At 35.7% G+C, this 20,590-nt stretch overlaps 1 protein-coding gene and 1 non-coding gene across 2 annotated transcripts; one reads left to right on the top strand and one right to left on the bottom strand.

Annotated features, from left to right (window-relative positions):
- Window positions 1–8,821: 8,821 nt before the first annotated feature.
- Window positions 8,822–19,805, bottom strand: LOC110448421 (protein FAM199X-B-like). The gene is made up of 7 exons (XM_021494646.1): window positions 19,582–19,805; window positions 17,850–17,960; window positions 16,214–16,395; window positions 15,390–15,585; window positions 14,699–14,850; window positions 13,688–13,815; window positions 8,822–12,854 (listed from the first exon to the last, which is right to left on the bottom strand). The coding sequence occupies exons 1-7, from the start codon at window positions 19,608–19,610 to the stop codon at window positions 12,651–12,653; spliced, it is 1,002 nt and encodes a 333-aa protein (XP_021350321.1). The 5' UTR covers window positions 19,611–19,805; the 3' UTR covers window positions 8,822–12,650.
- A 448-nt stretch (window positions 19,806–20,253) lies between these two features.
- On the top strand, window positions 20,254–20,327 carry Trnai-aau. Its single transcript has one exon. It is a non-coding gene; the product is annotated as a tRNA-Ile (tRNA).
- The last annotated feature ends 263 nt before the right edge of the window (window positions 20,328–20,590 follow it).

The following is a 20,590-nucleotide window of genomic DNA, read 5'->3' as shown; positions in this document are numbered from 1 at the left end:
GATCTGAGACTGGAACATATGTCATCTCAGACAAATACCTTCATAATTAATTATTTACAAATTACCGTCTAACCTATTTCCATAATCAAGTTTGAAATAATGCGTGATAGTAAACCATCCATTCTGTTTATTGTTTATGACAATTATTATAGTTATACTCGATGTTTACGGGCGATTTACTACCGTGTTATCTAAAGTGGGTGTATAAACAATTCATTGACACCCATACATTATATTTTAAGAGGATTGGGTATTTGCGGTTTTTTTGAGAAGGCACGGGATATTAATCATTTGACCCATAAATATTTGGTCGATACCTGCTAACAAGTTTCGTTCTATGTCTTAGGTATGTTTAAAGATAGGATCTATAATTGACCGTTTAATAATTTACAGCTTACATCCCACTCGTGGCCAGCCTAACACGTCATAAAACAATCACCGTTGAATGAAGCAGGACGGAATGACTCGCAACTCGCTTTACGAGACATCACGCACACACTTCGTGTTTTCACCTGTATTCAAAGCGTATAGAGCCGGATCCACGAGAAAGTAAGCTTTATTAGGTATGAGTGGTATTCGTCTTGGCGATATAAACTCGTGTTGCCCAAACACTGTTAGTTAGCAATATTGCGAAATACTTAGGAATCTCCAAGAAGACGACGGATCAACAAACCAATCATAACGTTAGCTCTTATGAAAAAGTCCAACACGTAAAGATAACATTACACCTGAATATTTATTTAATGGTGAACATTGTTCTCTGTGGGCATCAAAAATTAAAGTGTTCCTAAGTGTCGTGACGCCTTTATTGACAAGTACTAATTGTTTATCATAATGCAAATTAGAACGCATAAAATGTCTGTTTCATGTCACCACTAACAAGAACAACATGACAGAGATTGGTTATGGCGACCAACTACATTGGTGTAATATGCACACAAATAAACGCTGATTGGTACATGTTAACTAATTCTTTTTTTAAGACAGTTTACATATTTTAGTTATAGACATGTATAAAATATATTTCAAGCGGAATGAGACATTATTTATATATATGTTAGCACAACACACAAAACGTGTGTTCACACGTTTAAATATTGAATTATTTCAGTTCGAAAAATATACCTTATAAAGAAAATAATGAGGTATCAAAAATGATACAAAATGGTTCGACGATAATTAAATTCTGGATTATAGATAAAAACACAACGCCGTTCAAAGGTTGCAATGCCTTACATTGGGTTATTTTACTCCACAAATATATTTTATTTTCCCGCAGTATATAGCTTAATTTTTGTAAATATACAACTAGCTTCTGTTTTGATACGTTCGGAAACAAGACCCAATGTTTATCGATTTTTTTTTAATTCCCTTTGGTACATAAGTTTCTTCAAACAATAAGTGTCTCCTGATGTGTAAGGAGTATATATAACACGTAAATTATCTCGATAATGCCCGTTTGGATAATTTTTTTACATGGCGTTTTTATAAAAGGGTGGAGTCAAACGTAGCTTTCAGAAATAAAGTACTTATAATGCTACTGGAAACAAAATATCAAACCCACGACGACGTTCCATATAGTACAAGGGAAGTAACTCTTGTATTTACAATCGCCTTCGTGTGTGTGGTTGCGTTCACCGTTCGTTATAAACCCCTGTCAAAAATTACACAATTAGTATATGCATTATACCCTTGGGTTGCCATATGTATTATTCTTACATATTTGAATTACAAAAATAATCAATAAAACAATCGTCTTGTATTACATTTATAACTATTTTTCATGGATAAAATCACGCATCAATTTTATGTATACAGTTATAGCATATATATATACATGTACATAAAATACCGTTATGTGGCTATTTGAAAAATACAAAGCGTTATATATTTGTATGATAATTCTTTTTCCATTATCAAAGAAGATCTTAATGTTCTCACGAATAAGACCGGTGTAACAAATTCACAAGATAAACAAGTCCAGAACTATTAAAACGTAGTTTTATACTCACATCTTCCCCATTTCAGTGTCTTACAGCTAGCATTAAGTGAAATATCTTTTTCTGTGACTAGGTCGTTCGATTACATCTTTTTTCTAAATTATCATATACAAAGGTAGGACTAGATTACAGGTCCGTTTCTGACAATATCATAAAATGAATGCATATCAGTGGCTTGCTTAAGGCCTTTTCTATTCTTTATATATCAGGGGGAAACTTGCTTATCGATAGAATAATAGCTGTATTTTGAAATTTATTACAAATTGTCACTTATAATGGGATGGATAGGGTAAACAGGGCTATGATCGAAACATAAGAAGCATCCAACAATGGTCACGAGCCGAATGCGAAATCCAACTGTGAATTCAACTAGATTTAGCATTAATTAATCCTCAAAATCAAACGCATTGTTTCTTTAAGACATGTACATGTAGTAATGAACAAACTTGCATGGAAAACAATGAATGTTCTTAATCTATGAAATTGAGGTAAAAAAAAAATTAAACATGTAAATCACAAATTGTACGATCATTAACTGCAGGAGTTATAAGCTAACTTCGTTCGTTGCTCCTAAGTCTTGTTTAACAAAGGCTATATTTCACTGTATTGTGTGTATTTATGTTTCCATTTCTTTTTTGTTATGTTATGCCAAGGATCGCTATAATTTTGAAGAAACATTTTGGCATGTTGTATCCCACTGCAAGAATTCGGAATGTTCCTGTTTCTTCTGCTTAAGAGACAATAAAAGAACTAAAATTGATCTGCTTGCCCTCATTGTAACACCTGGAATCTGTATATATTTCCTTTTTTCACATCAATACTCTTTCCATTCGGAGGCATCTCCCTAAGCCCCCTCGTATAGTAGGTATAATCGTATAAAATATTTTATATGACCTACAAATAATTTCAAAATCAAATTTTCTGGTACGTATAGACCAATTTGACGTAGATATTTGAAACGTTTGTAAAATTTATTGCATGGAATAATGTTTTCATATCAGGCATATACATTTGTCTCGAATCTGTCTAAAATCGGCATATTCAATCAATATATATGTGAGGCACAGTCATACCATCCCTCGATCCCTGATTGAAAAAAACCAAACACCTACGTGTCGCCTCTCATGGCTGTCACTATTTTAACCGTCTGGGGAGAGTTGTTTTTGAGCTTGTGCTCGACAGGAGACTGGAAATTAAGTCAGGGGATTTTAGTGTGCAGGTGTGGAAATGTTATGTACGCGGACAGATTTGGTCGTGAAAGGAAAAGTACAGTAAAAGGGGAATGTTCCCGTAGGTTATTATTATATTGGATTCAGGTGACGGTGCCTGCTGAGAAAACATAAACAAGAGGCCCAGAGGGCCTGTATCGCTCACCTGGATACCTAAGTAATCATGGCAAAATATTCTCCAAATAAGATTCAAGAGAATATGCCAGACCCCAAGGCCAATCCTTGTAGCATAGCTATATTAGATTTTTCATGCACAGCAATTTTATGTATGGTTATGGGGTGGGGATCTCAACTGTTTCCAAGCTGTGACTCAGAAACTAGGTCCCTAGGGTTATGGCCAGACCCCAGGATCAATTCTAATATCATGACTGCATTTGTCCCTTTTTGCCCAGCATTTGTATATATAGTTTTGGGATGGGGATCTCAACCGTTTCAAAGTTATGAACCAGGGGTTAAGTATGCAAGGGTGGGGCAGACCTTGGGATCAATTATAATATCATGACTGCATTCGTCTCTTTATGCCCAACAATTGTATATATAGTTTTGGGGTGGGGATCTTAACCATTTTGAGGTTATGACCCAGGGGTTAAGTCTCAAAGGGTGCGGCAGTCCCCAAGACCATCCTGAAAGCATATGTACATTCATCTCTTTATACTCAGCAATTATATATATGGTTATAGGGTGGGGCTCTCAACTGTTTCCAAGCTGTGACTAAGAAACTAGGTCCCTAGGGGTTCGGTCAGACCCCAGGGTCTATTCTGATATCATGACACCATTCGTCTCTTTATGCCCAGCATTTGTATATATAGTTTTGGGGTGGGGATCTCAACCGTTTTAAAGTTATGGCCCAGGGACTATGTCTCAAAGGGTGGGGCTATACCCTAGGGCCATCCTGAAAGCAAATGTGCATTCTTCTCTTTATACTCAGCAATTGTATATATGGAATTATATGGTGTAATACATTTTTTTAGTGGGGGGGGGGGGGTCAGCCCCACCATTTGTACAATTTTGAATACCTGCTTCCCATGAATGCTTCTGACCAAATATGATCGATATCCATGGCATAGTTCTACAGAAGAAGTCGTTTATAGAAATATAGCCAAATTGTCCCCTTTTGACCCTGCCCTCAGCCCCACCATTTGTACAATTTTAAATCCCTACCACCTAGGGATGATTCCAGTCAAATATGGTTGAAATCCATCTCTTAGTTCCAGAGAAGAAGTCGCTTAGAGCAAAATAGCCAACTAACCCTTTTTTGCACTGCCCTCTCAGCCCCCGGGGTGGTCAGCCACACCATTTGTACAATTTTGAATCCCTGCCTCCCATGAAAGCTTTTGATTAAATATGATTGACATCCAGTACATGAATATATAACCGATGTCGGTCTGGGGAATTAGTACTCAAATCCGTTTCCAGTTCATTTCTTTATTGTTGCCAACTTCCAGTTCCTTCTTCTGCATACCATTGCTAGCACTTTCTATCTTAGCTCACTTTCAATCCTGATCCAATCTGGCTCTCCAATCTGGCTCTCTTTCCATCTTCCAACTCTGTCTCTCGCTACTTCAGTCTGCCTTCTCCTCCACTATCTTTTTGTATCTCTCACTTATACTAACAAGAGGCCCAATTGGGCCTGCATGGCTCACCTGGTATTAATCTCACAATTGTAACCTTAAAAGAGGACTAGAATAAAGCTACAGGCAAAATATCAGCGTCTTAACTTAAAGTTTAAAGTAATTCAGAACAAGAGGCCCAATGGGCCTGCATCGCTCACCTGGTATAAATCTCACACTTGTAACCTTAAAAGTGATCTAAAATAAAGCTACAGGCAAAATAAAATATCAGTATTTATGATAAAAATTCATTCAAAAGAACCTGTTATTTTTTTTTTAAACATTTCACCCCTGTGATTGAAAGTCGAACAAAGTCATTACATTATGTTGAACAAATTTTATGCAACTTGCAAAGTATCAACATCCTGGGACCCATGGTTATTCAGAAGAGGTAGTTTAAAGATTTAAACATATTTGACCCCTGTGACCTTGAATATAAGTCAAAGTCATTCACTTTAACAAACATAGAAGTCCTTGATCCCAGCATGCTACTGACTAAATATCAACATCCTGAGCCTTTTGGTTATTCAGAACAAGTTGGTGTTTTTTTTTTTATTTATTTTGAACATATTTGCTCCTTGTGACCTTGAATATGATTCAAGGTCATACATTTAAACAAACTTGGTAGCCCTTGATCCTAGTATGCTACTGGCCAAATATCATCACCCTGGGCATTTTGGTTATTCAGAAGAAGTTGTTTAATGTTTTTAACATATTTGACCCCTGTGACCTTGAATATGGGTGAAGGTCATTCATTTGAACAAACTTTGCAGCCCTTTATCTCAGCATGCTACTGGCAAAATATCATCACCCTGGGCATTTTGGTTATTGAGAAGAAGTTGTTTAAAGTTTTTAACATATTTGACCCCTGTGACCTTGAATATGGGTGAAGGTCATTCATTTGAACAAACTTGGTAGCCCTTCATCTCAGCATGCTACTGGCCAAATATCATCACCCTGTGCATTTTGGTTATTCAGAATAAGTTGTTTAATGTTTTTAACATATTTGACCTCTGTGACCTTGAATATAGGTAAAGGTCATTCATTTGAACAAACTTGATAGCCCTTTACCCAAGCATGGTACTGGCCAAATATCATCACCCTGGGCATTTTGGATATTGAGAACAAATTGTTTATAATGATTTTAACATATTTGACCCCTGTGACCTTGAATATGGGTGAAGGTCATTCGTTTAAACAAACTTTGTAGCCCTTCATCTCAGCATGCTACTGGCCAAATATCATCACCCTGTGCATTTTGGTTATTCAGAATAAGTTGTTTAATGTTTTTAACATATTTGACCTCTGTGACCTTGAATATAGGTAAAGGTCATTCATTTGAACAAACTTGATAGCCCTTTACCCAAGCATGGTACTGGCCAAATATCATCACCCTGGGCATTTTGGTTATTCAGAAGTTGTTTAAAGTTTTTTTAAGACAATTGACCCCTGTGACCTTGAATATAATTGAAGGTCATTCATTTGAACAAACTTGGTAGCTCTTCAACCAAGCATGCTACTGTCCAAATAACACCTCCCTTGACAGTTTAATTATCGTGACCTTGAAAATGGGTGAAGGTCATTAATTTTAACAAACTTTGTAGCCCTTCATCCCAGTTTGCTTCTGGCCAAATATCATCACCCTAGGCCTTTTGGTTATTAAGAAGAAGTTGTTTAAAGTAAAATATTGACGCCAGACGGTTGGACGCCGGACTGACGTCGGACGCCGCGCCATGGCATAAGCTCACTTGGCACTTCGTGCCAGGTGAGCTAAAAAATGGGCAAAGGTCATTCATTTGAACAAACTTGGTAGCCCTTCATCCCAGCATGTTACTGGCCAAATATCATCACCCTAGGCCTCTCGGTTATTCAGAAGAAGTCGTTTAAAGGTTTTAAACATATTTGACCCCAGTGACCTTGAATATAAATCAAGGGCATTTATTTTTTAAAACTTGGTAGCCCTTCATCCAAGCATGTTACTGGCCAAATATATCCCTAGGCCTCTCGGTTATTCAGAAGTGGTTTAAAGGTTTTAAGCATATTTGACCCCAGTGACCTTGAATATAAATCAAGGTCATTTATTTGAACAAACTTGGTAGCCCTTCATCCCAGCAGGTTACTGGCCAAATATAATCACCCTAGGCCTCTTGGTTATTCAGAAGAAGTCGTTTAAAGTTTAAAAACATATTTGACCCCTGTGACCTTGAATATAAGTCAAGGTCATTTATTTGAACAAACCTGGTAGCCCTTCATCCCAGCATGCTTCTGGCCAAATATCATTACCCTAGCCCTTTTGGTTACTGAGAAGAAGTTGTTTAAAGTAAAAAGTTGAGGCCGGATGACGGACGCCGCACCATGCCATAAGCTCACTTGGCCCTTTGGGCCAGGTGAGCTAAAAACTAAGAGGTGTCTAATATGCAAATTAGTTGACTAACATTTCTATTGGTCAACTGTAAATCAACAGCCATCAGGTGGTCAATAGAGGTTCCCAGGGCTCCAGCCTGTACCTTCAATTATCACTAATTGACCAGATCTCCATTCCTCTTTAGATAACCGACCAGTTAGCTTCCTGTCCTTTCATCAACCACACCACCATTCATATTTTGTTTCACAATAACTCCTTGTTCTCAACACTCTGTCTTCAGTTCTTTTACTTTCATCTGACATCTATTTAATTCTGTTCTCATGATTACCATTTATAATTACATAACACACTGTCCTCAAATCTTCCTATTTCACACTGTCATAGTTCTACAGAAGTCGTTTGTAGCCATATAGCCAAATTGCCCCCTTTTGGCCCTGCCCCTCAACCCCCTGGGGGGTCAGCCCAAGCATTTGTACATTTTTGAATCTCCTCCACCTAGGGATGCTTCCAGTCAATATGGTTGATATCCATCGCTTAGTTTCAGAGAAGAAGTCGTTTAAAGCAATATAGCCAAATTGCCCCCTTTTTGCCCCACCATTTGTACAATTTTGAATCCCCACCACCTACGGATGCTTCCAGTCAAATTTAGTTAAATTCCAATAAGTGGTTAAGAAGAAGAAGTTGTTTGAAGAAATTGTTGACCGACAGACGACGGACGCCACGGTATGGCATAAGCTCACCTTGGTCCTTCGGACCCAGTGAGCTAAATACCGAGCCCACGTTACGGGAAATTTGGCTGGAGTGTAATTTTTGCCGTTTTTTACTGCTGCGATGAGATCGAATTTATCAACACAGTTAACATTATTAGTAAACATTTTATTTTATATTATTTTTAGTAATTTTAAATATTAACGGCGAAATTCACACTGGGCTATGGATTATTCTGGCAAAGGGTGAAAGCTTGACTTGGTGAGGGACCGCTATACAGTAATATTATTATGCTTACAGTGAAAACAACACATCATGTATATTGTTATATTTTTATTAGTTTATTCATACCCAGTATGTCCTAGATTGTACATACAGCTGAGACTGATAGGCGTTAGGGCGACCTATTGCACAACCGACATTAACGGAAACAACACAATTATTGGGATGTTTGCAATGAAATTTGATATAAAAAATATACAAATAAATCCATTCTTGTCTCGCCTAACGTTAATGTACAGGAAACTGAATGTATGCTGTAAAACCAGGGAATCAGATAAGACTACATATGTATCTATAGCCGTGGTACAACATATCAATGTGCTTTTAAATGTTGTGCAAACAATTCAGAGAGAAAACTAACAGTGTACTACACACCCTTTGTAGTACATGTAGTGGGATTATCAAAACAGAAATTTCACCAATCTAGGATTTTTTTTTTATGTATTCCGTCTTTGCGTATTGCAGAGTTATCTTCTCTTGGGAACAGGTATTGTTACGTCATTGGTTTGTGCGAGAAAATTACGTCGTTTTCTCAAAAATTGATGACGTTACTCTCACAAACAAGTGACGTAACAATCAATACCTGCTCTCAAGAGAAGATAACTCTGTAATACGCAAAGACGGAATAATACAATCCAGTTAAATGAAAATGATGTTTCCGACTTTTAAATTTCATCAATCAAGACTTTTTCCCCCCATCTGAATACAATGAAATCCAAATACATGAAAATGATGTCTCAGACTTGCTGAACACATCTAGGGCATACTGAACTACAAACAAATCTTGTTGGGTAGGCATGGTAAGGCTTCTCATTGACAACATTCATAAAAACAGACCACGATGTTTAACATGGAAAAAGAGAAATTCATTAGGGTATGTAGACATGACTACACAAATCAACAAAAATATCAAATATACAGGGATGAAAATGAAATTTGTAAGGCAGATTGATGCATACATCCTTCCTTTTTAATACATGTATATGCATAATCACCTTGAGACATAACAATTTCAATGCTTGTGTATATTGTACCAGTATATTGGAGAAACGAACTAGAACATGTGTGTAAGAGAAGGATGCCCCCATGCCCCGTGTGGTTGAACTATACATAACAGTGACTTTGGCATCATTCTTGGGACTTTGAAATACGGACTCACTTGAGGTATTCTGATTTTTGAACTTCATATAAACTTTGATGACAATCATTTCAGAAATAAAGTTGGCAGAGTCATGACAATTAATCGGGACAGAAAGGTGTAATACTATATGCAGCCCCAAACCCTCCCCCATAAACAGAGTATGAAACCATCATTGCTAATTTATTCTTACTGAACCATCATCTAGTGAGACACAAATCTCCAAGCCAGAATTATTTTGTGTTTTATTCGTATAAGCTCATGCCCACTACATGTATTACATCCACCCATTTAGCTGTTAAGAGACGAGGTATTTTTTGGGAAATAACCAGGTATATGAATTTAGGGTCCAAGGCATGAAGAAGGATCAAAACGAAATAATCAGATAAGGAATGGGAAATAACTCTTATAAAATTTCATAAACTGTAAGAAATTGCAAATCAAAACTACTGATAATGTTTATTAAGTCTCATTAACATCACACAAGAAGATTAGTAGCTTAACTCAAGACACAATTTATCAAAAGGAATTGCAAAAAGAGCAATAGTTCTATCAAATAGATAAAATAAAATTTGTATATCACACTGATCATGTGTACAGAGGTCAAGAAGGTACCAAAGTAGCAGTTATTCAAATAAAATTCACATTAAATGGATATCAGGGAAGGAGCTTAACTCTCAAGAAAAGCATCGAAATGAAAGTATTAAACCACACCTATCTATGGTACTGATCATGTGTATGAAGACTCAAAAACTTGTTAAGAAAATAACAAAAGCAGCATTGTGGCGGATACTTTTCTGTCCATAAATGAGCAATAAAATGCCCTCAAACTTTGTTGTAGGGGTTAAGATAACACCAGCATTTAAGAAACACCATCTCTTTAGCTTTCTGGCCAATCTCTTGTAAAATATGGCAGAATTATTCATTTAGCATAGAAGTAAATTAGCTCAAATAAAGGGAGGTAATCAAGCCATCATGATTGAACTATTTCATTTAGCACTATACTTCATAAAGCAATTACTTACAATTTTAAACATCACAAACGTCATATATATATATTAAGCAAATATAAACAATTACGTCTCAGTATTATTTTTTTATAAAGTTTCAAAAACCTGTCGGGCTCGGGCACTAGTTTGGCACTTGACCACAATAAAGGATTACTATAACAATCACAGAGCATCATAAAACCCACATAAAACAAAGTCTAACTTTACAGCACTAAATTTGCCATTCTTATCTTAAAATGTTTTAATATCAAAATATTTCTCTAACTGATTGTGATTCTATAGAAAAGTTTTGCACCTTTTTTACAGTTTCAACTATAAAATGGCTGTCACGTTTTTATGCACCTATAATTAGGTACATGGGATGTAACAATTAATAAAATCACATACAGTCAAACTTTGATGTTTTAATCTCTGACCATCAAGAAAAAAAAATGAAACATCGTTAATTTGACTCGGGGATGTTGAACTTATGGCATTTAAACCAAACCACAAGGCAAAAAAGAATTAATTTGGAGTCTATGTACATATTGGATTAAATGTCATTAGAAAATTTATGCATTTCTGTTTGCAAATTTTTAGGTGTTAAAATGACCCCAGAACATTTCAATTTTCAATAAGAAACTAGAATCTTCAAAGTTCAATTTATAGACATTTGACTATGTGATGTGATAAAAAGATAAGATTCTGAATACCATATACACATGTCAACTCCGATATGGAATCTTTTAAAGACGGGACGAAATGTTTGAAAAATTGTGGCAATGTTCAAGTTTTAAAACCTTGACTTTTTATAGAATACTGCCCAGAAATATGCCCTTGAATTTCATTAATAAAGCCATATTATCCATGGTTTTCGAAATATACCACAATTTGCAAATTAAATACTGTACTGTCTTTATATAGAGAAATTTTAACGAAAAGTAATTAAAAAGCAATTACTTTTCTTTATAACGTTACCTTCAATAAGTGATAAATACCATTACAACGTGAATAATTATCTTGCTATCTAAATATTCCTACTGCTTCATTGTAAGGGATTGGTCATGTTTATTAAGGAATGGATGCATATAACAGCACTAAATCGAACTGAAGCTCACTCACAAGAATGTCACACATATCCATGTTGTCAAATCTTTACACTTAACAGCACTATAAGTAGGGTTAATTCTAAGAATTTGCAAGACAAATTTCCCTCGTTCACAAGTTTCTAGATATTTTTGCCTCTGAATAAAAGCACAATAGTGGTATTTATAAGGTCATTGCCTGAAAGATCCCCATAGTCTACAAGTATCAGTTATACTGCCTTTAACTGTGGTACTTCCAATTTATTTGTTCACATGTTCATTCATGATCATGATATACTTGATGGAAATGATCACAAACAAGAAGCATGATTTTGGAAAAGAAAGTGATTTTTCTGATGATATTTGGAAAATGAAGCTGAACATCTTGTGGAAGGGGCCTTATAAATCTTTGAAAATTTTAAGTATACTATTAACTATGGCAGTGTCATAGGCTCATGTCAGAACTACTGCATCACTCTTAATCAGAACCAAGGAACTGAGAACAGATACAGACCACGGTCACCCATTTTCAGGCAAAACCATAAGGACCGCTTACCGCTAATTGCCAACATGAAGCATGTAAACCTCATCATTTTGTCCTTGTAATGAAATGGCAGTGATAAGTAAGTAGAGCGAGCAGTGGCAGTAAATGCTAGGCTGGTACAGAACACAGATTACAACTAGAAATTAAAGGAAACGTTGTGCTTTCCACTTAAGACCCCTGTTAATTGTCGTAAACTTCATCAAGATCTACTCAAATATTGTCTTAAACAAGGGCTTACAGGGCCTTTAGAGACCAGTAATGAATCCTGTTCATCATTCAGTTGTCATAATTCGCTTGATTTACTACCGGTCATAAAGAAATTTCTATAATAGAAAAGAAAAAAAAACGTAAAAATTCCGGTTTCAGTGAAAACAGGCCTACAGTCAAGATAAGAATACTCCAGGTCATTTTCCCCAAACGTCAAGGTACATCAAACATGACAAGTGACCCTTAAACGGTCAAAATTGTACAAGTAAGGTATATATATGAAAATGTTTTTTCTGATAAATGGGAAATTTATTGTAGGAAGGAAAATGATTTTGCTACATTTAGTAAACCTTGAACAGCCTTGAACATTTCACAGAAGTCAGGACTGAATCGACACACAAACATCGGTCTGTCTCAATGACGTATAAAAACTGGCAATGACAAGTCTGACCATGCACTGTGTATTAAATTGGCTAGCTAGTCTACACCAGGGTCATCCCAGAATGTCTATATCTCCGTCTCCGTCTCCGTCACCCTCGTCCACGTGTAAACTGCCAGGATCTTCAACTATAAGTGATAGCACTTCTTCCTTCACAAATAACCCACTGCGCTTCTCCTTCAGCATTTGCCTGTAATCTTTCCTTTGACGTTGTCGGATGGCTTTCTGTCGACTCCTCCTTTCCTGTGTTTTCAATTTCTGATTAAAAAAACATATATATATAAACAAAGTGTCATTAAAGTTGTCACTGTTCTTTCTACCTAATCATGGGTGTTCCTTCTTCCTAAATTTTAGAAAAGCCTGTTCTTACACGAGTTGGGGAAAATAAAGCCTATAATTTTTTTGAATTGGGAAAGTATTCCTCAAATTTTCTTTAATGTACATTCAATCGCTGCTTTATGTTGCACTAATTTTGCACCCTTTAAACAACGGTTATTAACAGGAAGAAAAGATAGTGCCTACACGACAAACACACTAATTGGTAATATCCTGGAATACTTTTCAAATAAAAATTATCCTTCATAAATTACTAATGTGAATGTTTTTATATATATATGAAATATTACAAAGCATATAGTTTCCATTAATGAAATATATAAATGGAAATGATGCAAAGATCTTGTTTTAATTAGATTGGATAAATCAATGAATTATCAATAGTATGCTTAACCGTCTATGAGTTTTCAAATACAACCTATTCACAAGATATTGAAAAACTGGTACATCAAAATACACAGGCAAATTATATCATTGCAATTCATATATATTCAATCATTTTGAATTGCAACATTTTTTCAATATTGCAATGATTTTATACATTATGCTAGGAGTTTTTCACTTTATTAAATGCTACATAATCTAAGAGTTATGTCAATAACCATAAGCAGGCTATACTAGTGGTGGAAATTGGTGCGTGTAGCGAACAACAATTTCTTATTAAATTGAACATGTTTTTCCAATGACAATATATCTGAATATGTATCGCAATACATTTCTTGTATACTCTAATATTTCAGACACATATTTCTTACCTTGTCAAACTTTTTGCTTGGAGTAAATTTGTCTTGCTGTGTGCTGTCAGGGCTACACTGATTTGTGGCATGTCGACAAACACACTCTCTTATTCTCTGCAACTTCTCGTCATTCAAGGAATCCAGCTCTGTAACGGAGACATCATTGATTTGCAACATTGACAGTTAAAATACATATACAAGAAAATCTATGTGACTTTATCGTAAGTCTAACGTGATTACTCATTGCAAAGACACATGATATATACAAGTGGCCTAATAGAATGTATTGCTCACCTGCTAATAATAGTGCTGGCAAATACATCAAGCATCCACAACTTTCGACCAAAATCGTATTTATTTAAACAAACAATACCGTAAGTAGTCTTCATACAATAGATCTTTCATGGAAGATTTCACATTTAAATACGTTTATATCAGTCAAAGTAGATCAATGTTATTTCTTTCAACAAAATTGTTATCATATCAATTATATATAGATTAAATTACTACTTTTAAATTTTGTGGATTCCAGACCTCATATAAATCTTGTTTGAGGTACTATGGTCCCTATATAAATTTCCTTCATTCAAGTAAGCAACAAACAAGCTTTCACCCCTTCAAAATATTGAAATCTTTTGATGCATTTCACTCATGTCATCTCAAAAAAACAGATTCGACAAACTTTCATCCCCATAATGCTACAGACCAAATATCATTGCAATAGGCATTTGAATTCTTTGCGAAGGTTGTTTAAATTAAAGTTGATGCAAATCTATCACAAGCCCACGTGTAATTTAACAACGCATGCCAAAAACTTAATGTGAACAAAATTGCATCTTGCCAACATAAACATCTGCATTGGTCAATGTTTCATATATTATGTTGCATACAAGTTTTGTTAAACAATATTAAATGCATTCACCATGACATGGCCACAATATTTGAGTCTAAATTACCTCTTTAATATTGGAAAGGAATTATATTACCTTTATCAAAAGAATCTACTTAGTGAACTAAGAGAATTCTTACCGATGACAAACTCTGTGTCTGTAGGTGATACATTAGCGGCAGGGTTGATGATCCGAATCACTTCCATCTGCTCCCGTAGCCCCAGTTCCCGACTAACAATATGACTAAGGTCCTCCACCACCTGTACACGCTCCTCAGGACGCAGACAACTCCTGCTCACAAAGTAAATATGTGTGACATTGGCATTGGCGGATGTAAAATAAATGTACCTGTTCTCATATTTATACAAACATTTTTTTTTTATCTTTAAACACTCATTCCAAACCCCACAAAAACATATTTTGAAGAAAATAGTTCTCATTGTAATTACATAAAAAAAGTTCCCATTCCTTCATGCAACATATTATAGATTTACATATAAAGCTTCAAGTGCCATGTTCTTGTAAAAAAATATATACAATTTACACCAATTCTACACATTTTCTATTTTATTCTGCAAAGAGTTCCTTATGATCTTAGTTGATATGCAAAAATTTTGACAGTTCTACTTTAGACATGATATGGTACACAAGAAACTGACCTGTCAATCCAAGCTTTATACCAATATACATCTATTCAAAACATTGTAAATTATTGAAATGCATTAGCACATGTAGCATGGCAGATCTACAAGACGTAAAAAAAAATGTGAAAATGAACTGCTCAGTATTGTTGCCGTTAAAGAAGAGCTATATCTAGAATTAATACATACCAATTTCTACTGTCAGCAAATGTGTCTGAACGGCATTTCGAGTTTGATGAGACTTTATTGTGGCTTTTATTTGGTGTTATGTCTCCTTCTGAACTACTGGTGCTTGGGTTATCATCAGCCTCAGATATGGTGGTCGTATTATAGGAATCACAGGAGATACTTTGCCAGTCTAAGTCTTGAGCAAGAGCAATTGTGTCTGAAAAAGAGGAAATAACCAAATCAATTAGTATTGTCAAACCTGTTTATAACAAATATGCTTGTATTCATTCTCACTTAAAACAAGTCATAATTTTGATAGCACCAGACAAATTTTGTCAAACTTTGTTCTTTCTTTTTAGTTGTTAAAACAGCTGAAGTGCATTTTTTCAGTGCAAAACCAATATTCTAGGTTCCTGGGGATAGTTTATGTTTTACAATTTTACTGAAATTACCAGTAAGTAAATCCTCCAGCTATACTAAAATGACTTTACATAAATCAATTCATACACTAATTTAATGCACAACCTTTTAAGCCAAAACTGAAATTTAATACTGTATGCTGGTTTAATATTTGGTGCAGTTTACCCCACCCCCCCCCGGAAATGAGGGCAAATGTATCATGACAAAGAATATTAGAATACAGCATACCCTATCCAGTAATTTCTTGTGAAAAGTAAAAGTAACACTGGGTGATCATGAATTTTACCAGCGGAGGGGAAATATTTGACTGGTTGAAAGTCCCCACCCCACCCCCCACCCACCCAATACGTACGTACACAATTTACACCCGTTTATGATAAGTTCGGTATTTCGACAATTAGTTTGACGAAGAACCAGAAATATACCTGAGACATCTGTTTCCTGTATGATGTTCAATAATGAAGTGGTAATATCCCCAAAAAGATGCTCGTCCAAATCTCCATCGATATCCAGGTATAGATCATGCTCATCACTACAGTCAGAGCTAGCTACACTGGTGCCTGTGGACAGGTTCTGGTGACCGAGCAAAGATGACTGTTTCCACACACTGCACGAAAACAAAACAAAAATAAGCATCTCTGACGTGGCTAGAAATTCATTTCCAAACCAGCTAGCTATATAGTCAGTCAGGTCCAATTAAGTCTATTTGAAAATTCCACTAACCCAATATTCTTCGACATTATAAGAATTAAATATATAATTTTGACTAGTCAATCAGGATAGCTGATTTGAAACAACTTTAGTCCAGCTGGAGATTTAGCTAGTCTCACACCTTCAGATTACCATTTTTGTCTAGCCCTGTTTTTAACTACCGTAAATTTGCGAGTATAGTACACACTTTTTTGGGTAAATATTTTGTCATGTCAAAAAGGGGTTACGCACTATACACAGGAACAAGTCATTCTTGGGTTATCGTTCTCAGAGTTTCTGGTCCGCCATATTGGATTACCTCCCTTCAAATAGTTTATTTTGAGTCGTCGGTGATAAGATTGAAGATTAAAATAACAACAAAGAATGAAATTTTGGCAACACAATTTTTACCTTCTCTTAAATGATTAAAATTGGTTATCATGACTGCTGATTTGGCGACAAACACTAGCTGGGCACGTAACATTTTTACAGGTAAGTTGTCTGGACCGGACAATAGGCTAGGTAAGATCGCCATGCTTCAGCGAAAATTATTGACACTTCTCAACACCACATACAAATTATAATGCAGTAATTAGCTAACACTCTATCAGTGATTACTGATTAACAATAGCTCTACTGCAAATTAATTGAAATTACTTGCAGTCACGATCGAGGGACCGTGTTGTTTTCACTCCTCAACATGTGCCGTGGTGTGAAGCCCCACTGCACTGTTAGAACTACAGACTGATTTGACCGTAAAGGGATTATAAAAAATATGTTTATACTAGAAGCGTGGACATTCAACACATCCCCTTCAAATCTGAGATGTTGAAACATAAGTTGATCGGCGATTCTCTGGCATCAGAATTAGCTACACTTTCTTCGTTTGGTTTCTGCAGGATTCGTCCACCATCATTTTATTTTCAATTTTTTCAAATCTGACCCCAAAAACGACATGCGCACTATACCCGCAAATTTACTGTCATCATTAATAAGAGGATTTTTTTGCATAAATTTTGATTTAATTTCCGATGGAAATTATAAACTGCAATGAATCGTCAACTTTATCTTTTTATCCCCCCATGTTGATTTTTAGGCAGAGGGAGAGCAGTCTAGCAATTATGACCGACAAAAGACAAATTCATATATATATCAACAATGAAAATATTCTTAAGATAAGAACATGTGAAAAACTATAATAACATCATAACTATTTACCTGTTTGCATGCCGGGTGTTGGACTATATCATATACATTTTTTTTATCACATGCTAATTTACCTTTGTTTGGATAGTGCTGTCGTGTTTCAAAAATGCTTGCTGGCACACTGATACTGCAATGTTAATACTCTGGTAATATAACTCTAATTACCTGTCATAACTGTTGGTTAATGTCAGAGTTTCGTGGTCATTCCTTCCATCCAATCGTCCAATATCAGCTAAATCAAAGTCTTTGAAAAGAATCGACTCAGCAGCCCACGGACTGAAATAAGCAACAGTTGATGATATACCTAAAATAATCCCATCTTTCAAAGTGAATTAGTGAAGGCAAATGCAATTGGTAATATGACTGTATTTAAAACAAATTTTAAATTTATCTTTGAGTTTTGAGTACCAAATTGAGGATATTGGTCTGCAGGTCTGGCTAGTCTAGATCTACTGCCAACAACTGTGTGAATGGGTGGTTCGGTGGGAGTGGGACACAATGTCCAGGGTTCGATCCCTTAATCAGACAAGAACAGGTATGGTTCACCTGCTACTCCAACAATGTTGAGGTTTACCATCGCAAGATGCTTTTGACCAGCATCACAGTCGGTACAATCCGAAAAACAGACAACAAGCTTAAGCGACCTCTTATGTTATAGATCACTTGCAACTGTTTGACCACATGACTTTTTCTGTGGGCACTCACAATTCCTTCTACATTGAGATCCTCTTTGTGTTACCATCCAGCCAACAATCAGGTCCAGTACACTCTGTCGATTGAGCTATATAGCTGTAAAGACCTGTAATAGCTCCATTGACCTTTCTGAAATAGGTCTTTTGAGCTATTTTCATGTGATTTCTTTTTCAAGGAAAACGAAACAAAGTTGCTTTTTGAAGAAGATTTCATCATTAGGGTGATAACCAAAGACATTAATTATTAGCATTCTTTTAAAATAATAATGATGTAAAAAAAAAATGTAAATTTTATATTTATAAATTGAAAATGAAAATAAACATCCAAATCTATGCTTTTTGTAGTCAACATTACCATAAACCTTGTTGTTTGATGCAACTTTGCCTTAATTCAATGAAAATTGAAATCTGAGAGAATATAGCTCATTACAGCTATAATTTATAGGTGAATATAGCTACATATATCTTTTTATAGCTGAATCGGCAGCAGTGGCGGATCCAGAGGTTTTTTTTGGGCTTCAAGAAACCCCGTCTAACCTGAGAATTTTCTTTAAAAATCATGTTTTTTCCCCCTTCCCCCCCCCCTGGTTTGGAAACACTCCCCCTGGGAAGAGTGTACTGGACCTGGCAAAAGTGATGATATAAAGAAGACTTGTTTCAAGAATGTTACGTAATAATATCCAAAATAAAGTTAAAGTCTATTATATTAAATTGTAGGGTGTAATTGTAAATAAAACAAAGATAGTCTGCTTAGCATTGGACTGTGTATTAGCATACAGTTATCTGTTCTTGAATTCTCAATAAAACCATGTGCTTATAAATGTGTAAACGTATCTGTCTATATATAGACCATTTAAATTTAATTGAAAGTGGTAACACGTTCATACCACATGAAATCCTTTAAAAGCACGTGTTTTGCATCTATGCAATGTGATATCAAAATAAACTGTTATAGCTGCTGGTCTTGTGATACACATGGTGGACTGGACAAATGCAAAATGGGCAATGTTTCCACAATTAATTTACGTGTTTCAAAAATTAAAACAGCATGCATGCATATAACGCTGCACACGAGGATATCTATTCGGTTTTAAATTATGACGTGTTTACCATACTTCATACGTGTAAAACTAAAGTACAATAGCCAGAAACGATCCGGCGTGTCTTCCACGTTTCGTTATTTTTGGGGGAGTGCAAAGGCCTACCTGGTTGAGACCGCGGTGTCTGCTATCATTTTACTGGCTACCAGTGTTTCCGATGCCAATAGCAAGACGCTTTGTAGCTCGTCAAGTAATTATGTGCAGCCAAGTACATGCAACAACTACTTCAAGTTTACAGCAGCTTTTTCCGTATCAGGCAGACATTGTAGTTACCAACGTGGTATGCCCGACATGTGCGTCACAGATTGTCTTCTGTATATAACGAGCGTTTTGATTGGATACTATTTTGCCTATCACATGACCTGTTGGGAATCCTGAAAGTAAAGTGAGGCAGAATACACGTATTCACATCTCTTGCAACCAAGAACGAAATATGCATTTCGTCAATAAATGATGTTAAATGCAATAAAATAACTAAACAGGTATAGGAATTTCTCCCGGCCTTATTAGCATAATATGAAAAGCCGGGAATCCCCCAATGATGACAACTCCCGCCATTTAAAGGGAAATAACTATTTCAAGAACTATGATAATAATCCACGTGTAATAATCAATATCTTTGATGATTAGGTCCAATATGTCACTTATTTTATTGATGAATAAAAATCATTAAAAAGTAAAGATATATATCGAAAGCAAAATAAACAGAAACGTAATACAAAACCTTCCTATACTTCAAGTTATATAAAGTTCAGAAACATCCATCTATGTATCCAAGGCCGGTTAGCTCAGTCGGTTAGAGCGTCGTGCTAATAACGCGAATGTCGTGGGTTCGACCCCCACACTGGCCATTAGATATTTTCCTTTTTTTTTTCAGCAAGCCCCCTGAAAGGCCGTTGTCACCTTGAATTTCAACCCCCTACCCTCCAACTAAAGCCCAGAAATTATATTAGATACTAAAATGATCCATAGCGAGGTTAATGTAGTCATCACAAAAATAGTTCACCAGACATATTAAGTTATAGCATGTCTTAACATCTCTTATGCGACCCACATGTATATTACGAAATGACATATTATTTGAATTTCATACATATACCTAGGTCATCCGGAG

Source organism: Mizuhopecten yessoensis, unplaced genomic scaffold, assembly GCF_002113885.1.
Source record: "Mizuhopecten yessoensis strain PY_sf001 unplaced genomic scaffold, ASM211388v2 scaffold4033, whole genome shotgun sequence".
Lineage (NCBI taxonomy): Eukaryota > Metazoa > Mollusca > Bivalvia > Pectinida > Pectinidae > Mizuhopecten > Mizuhopecten yessoensis.
The sequence above is the reverse complement of the archived record's forward strand: the minus strand, read 5'-3'. Positions and strand labels throughout refer to the sequence as shown.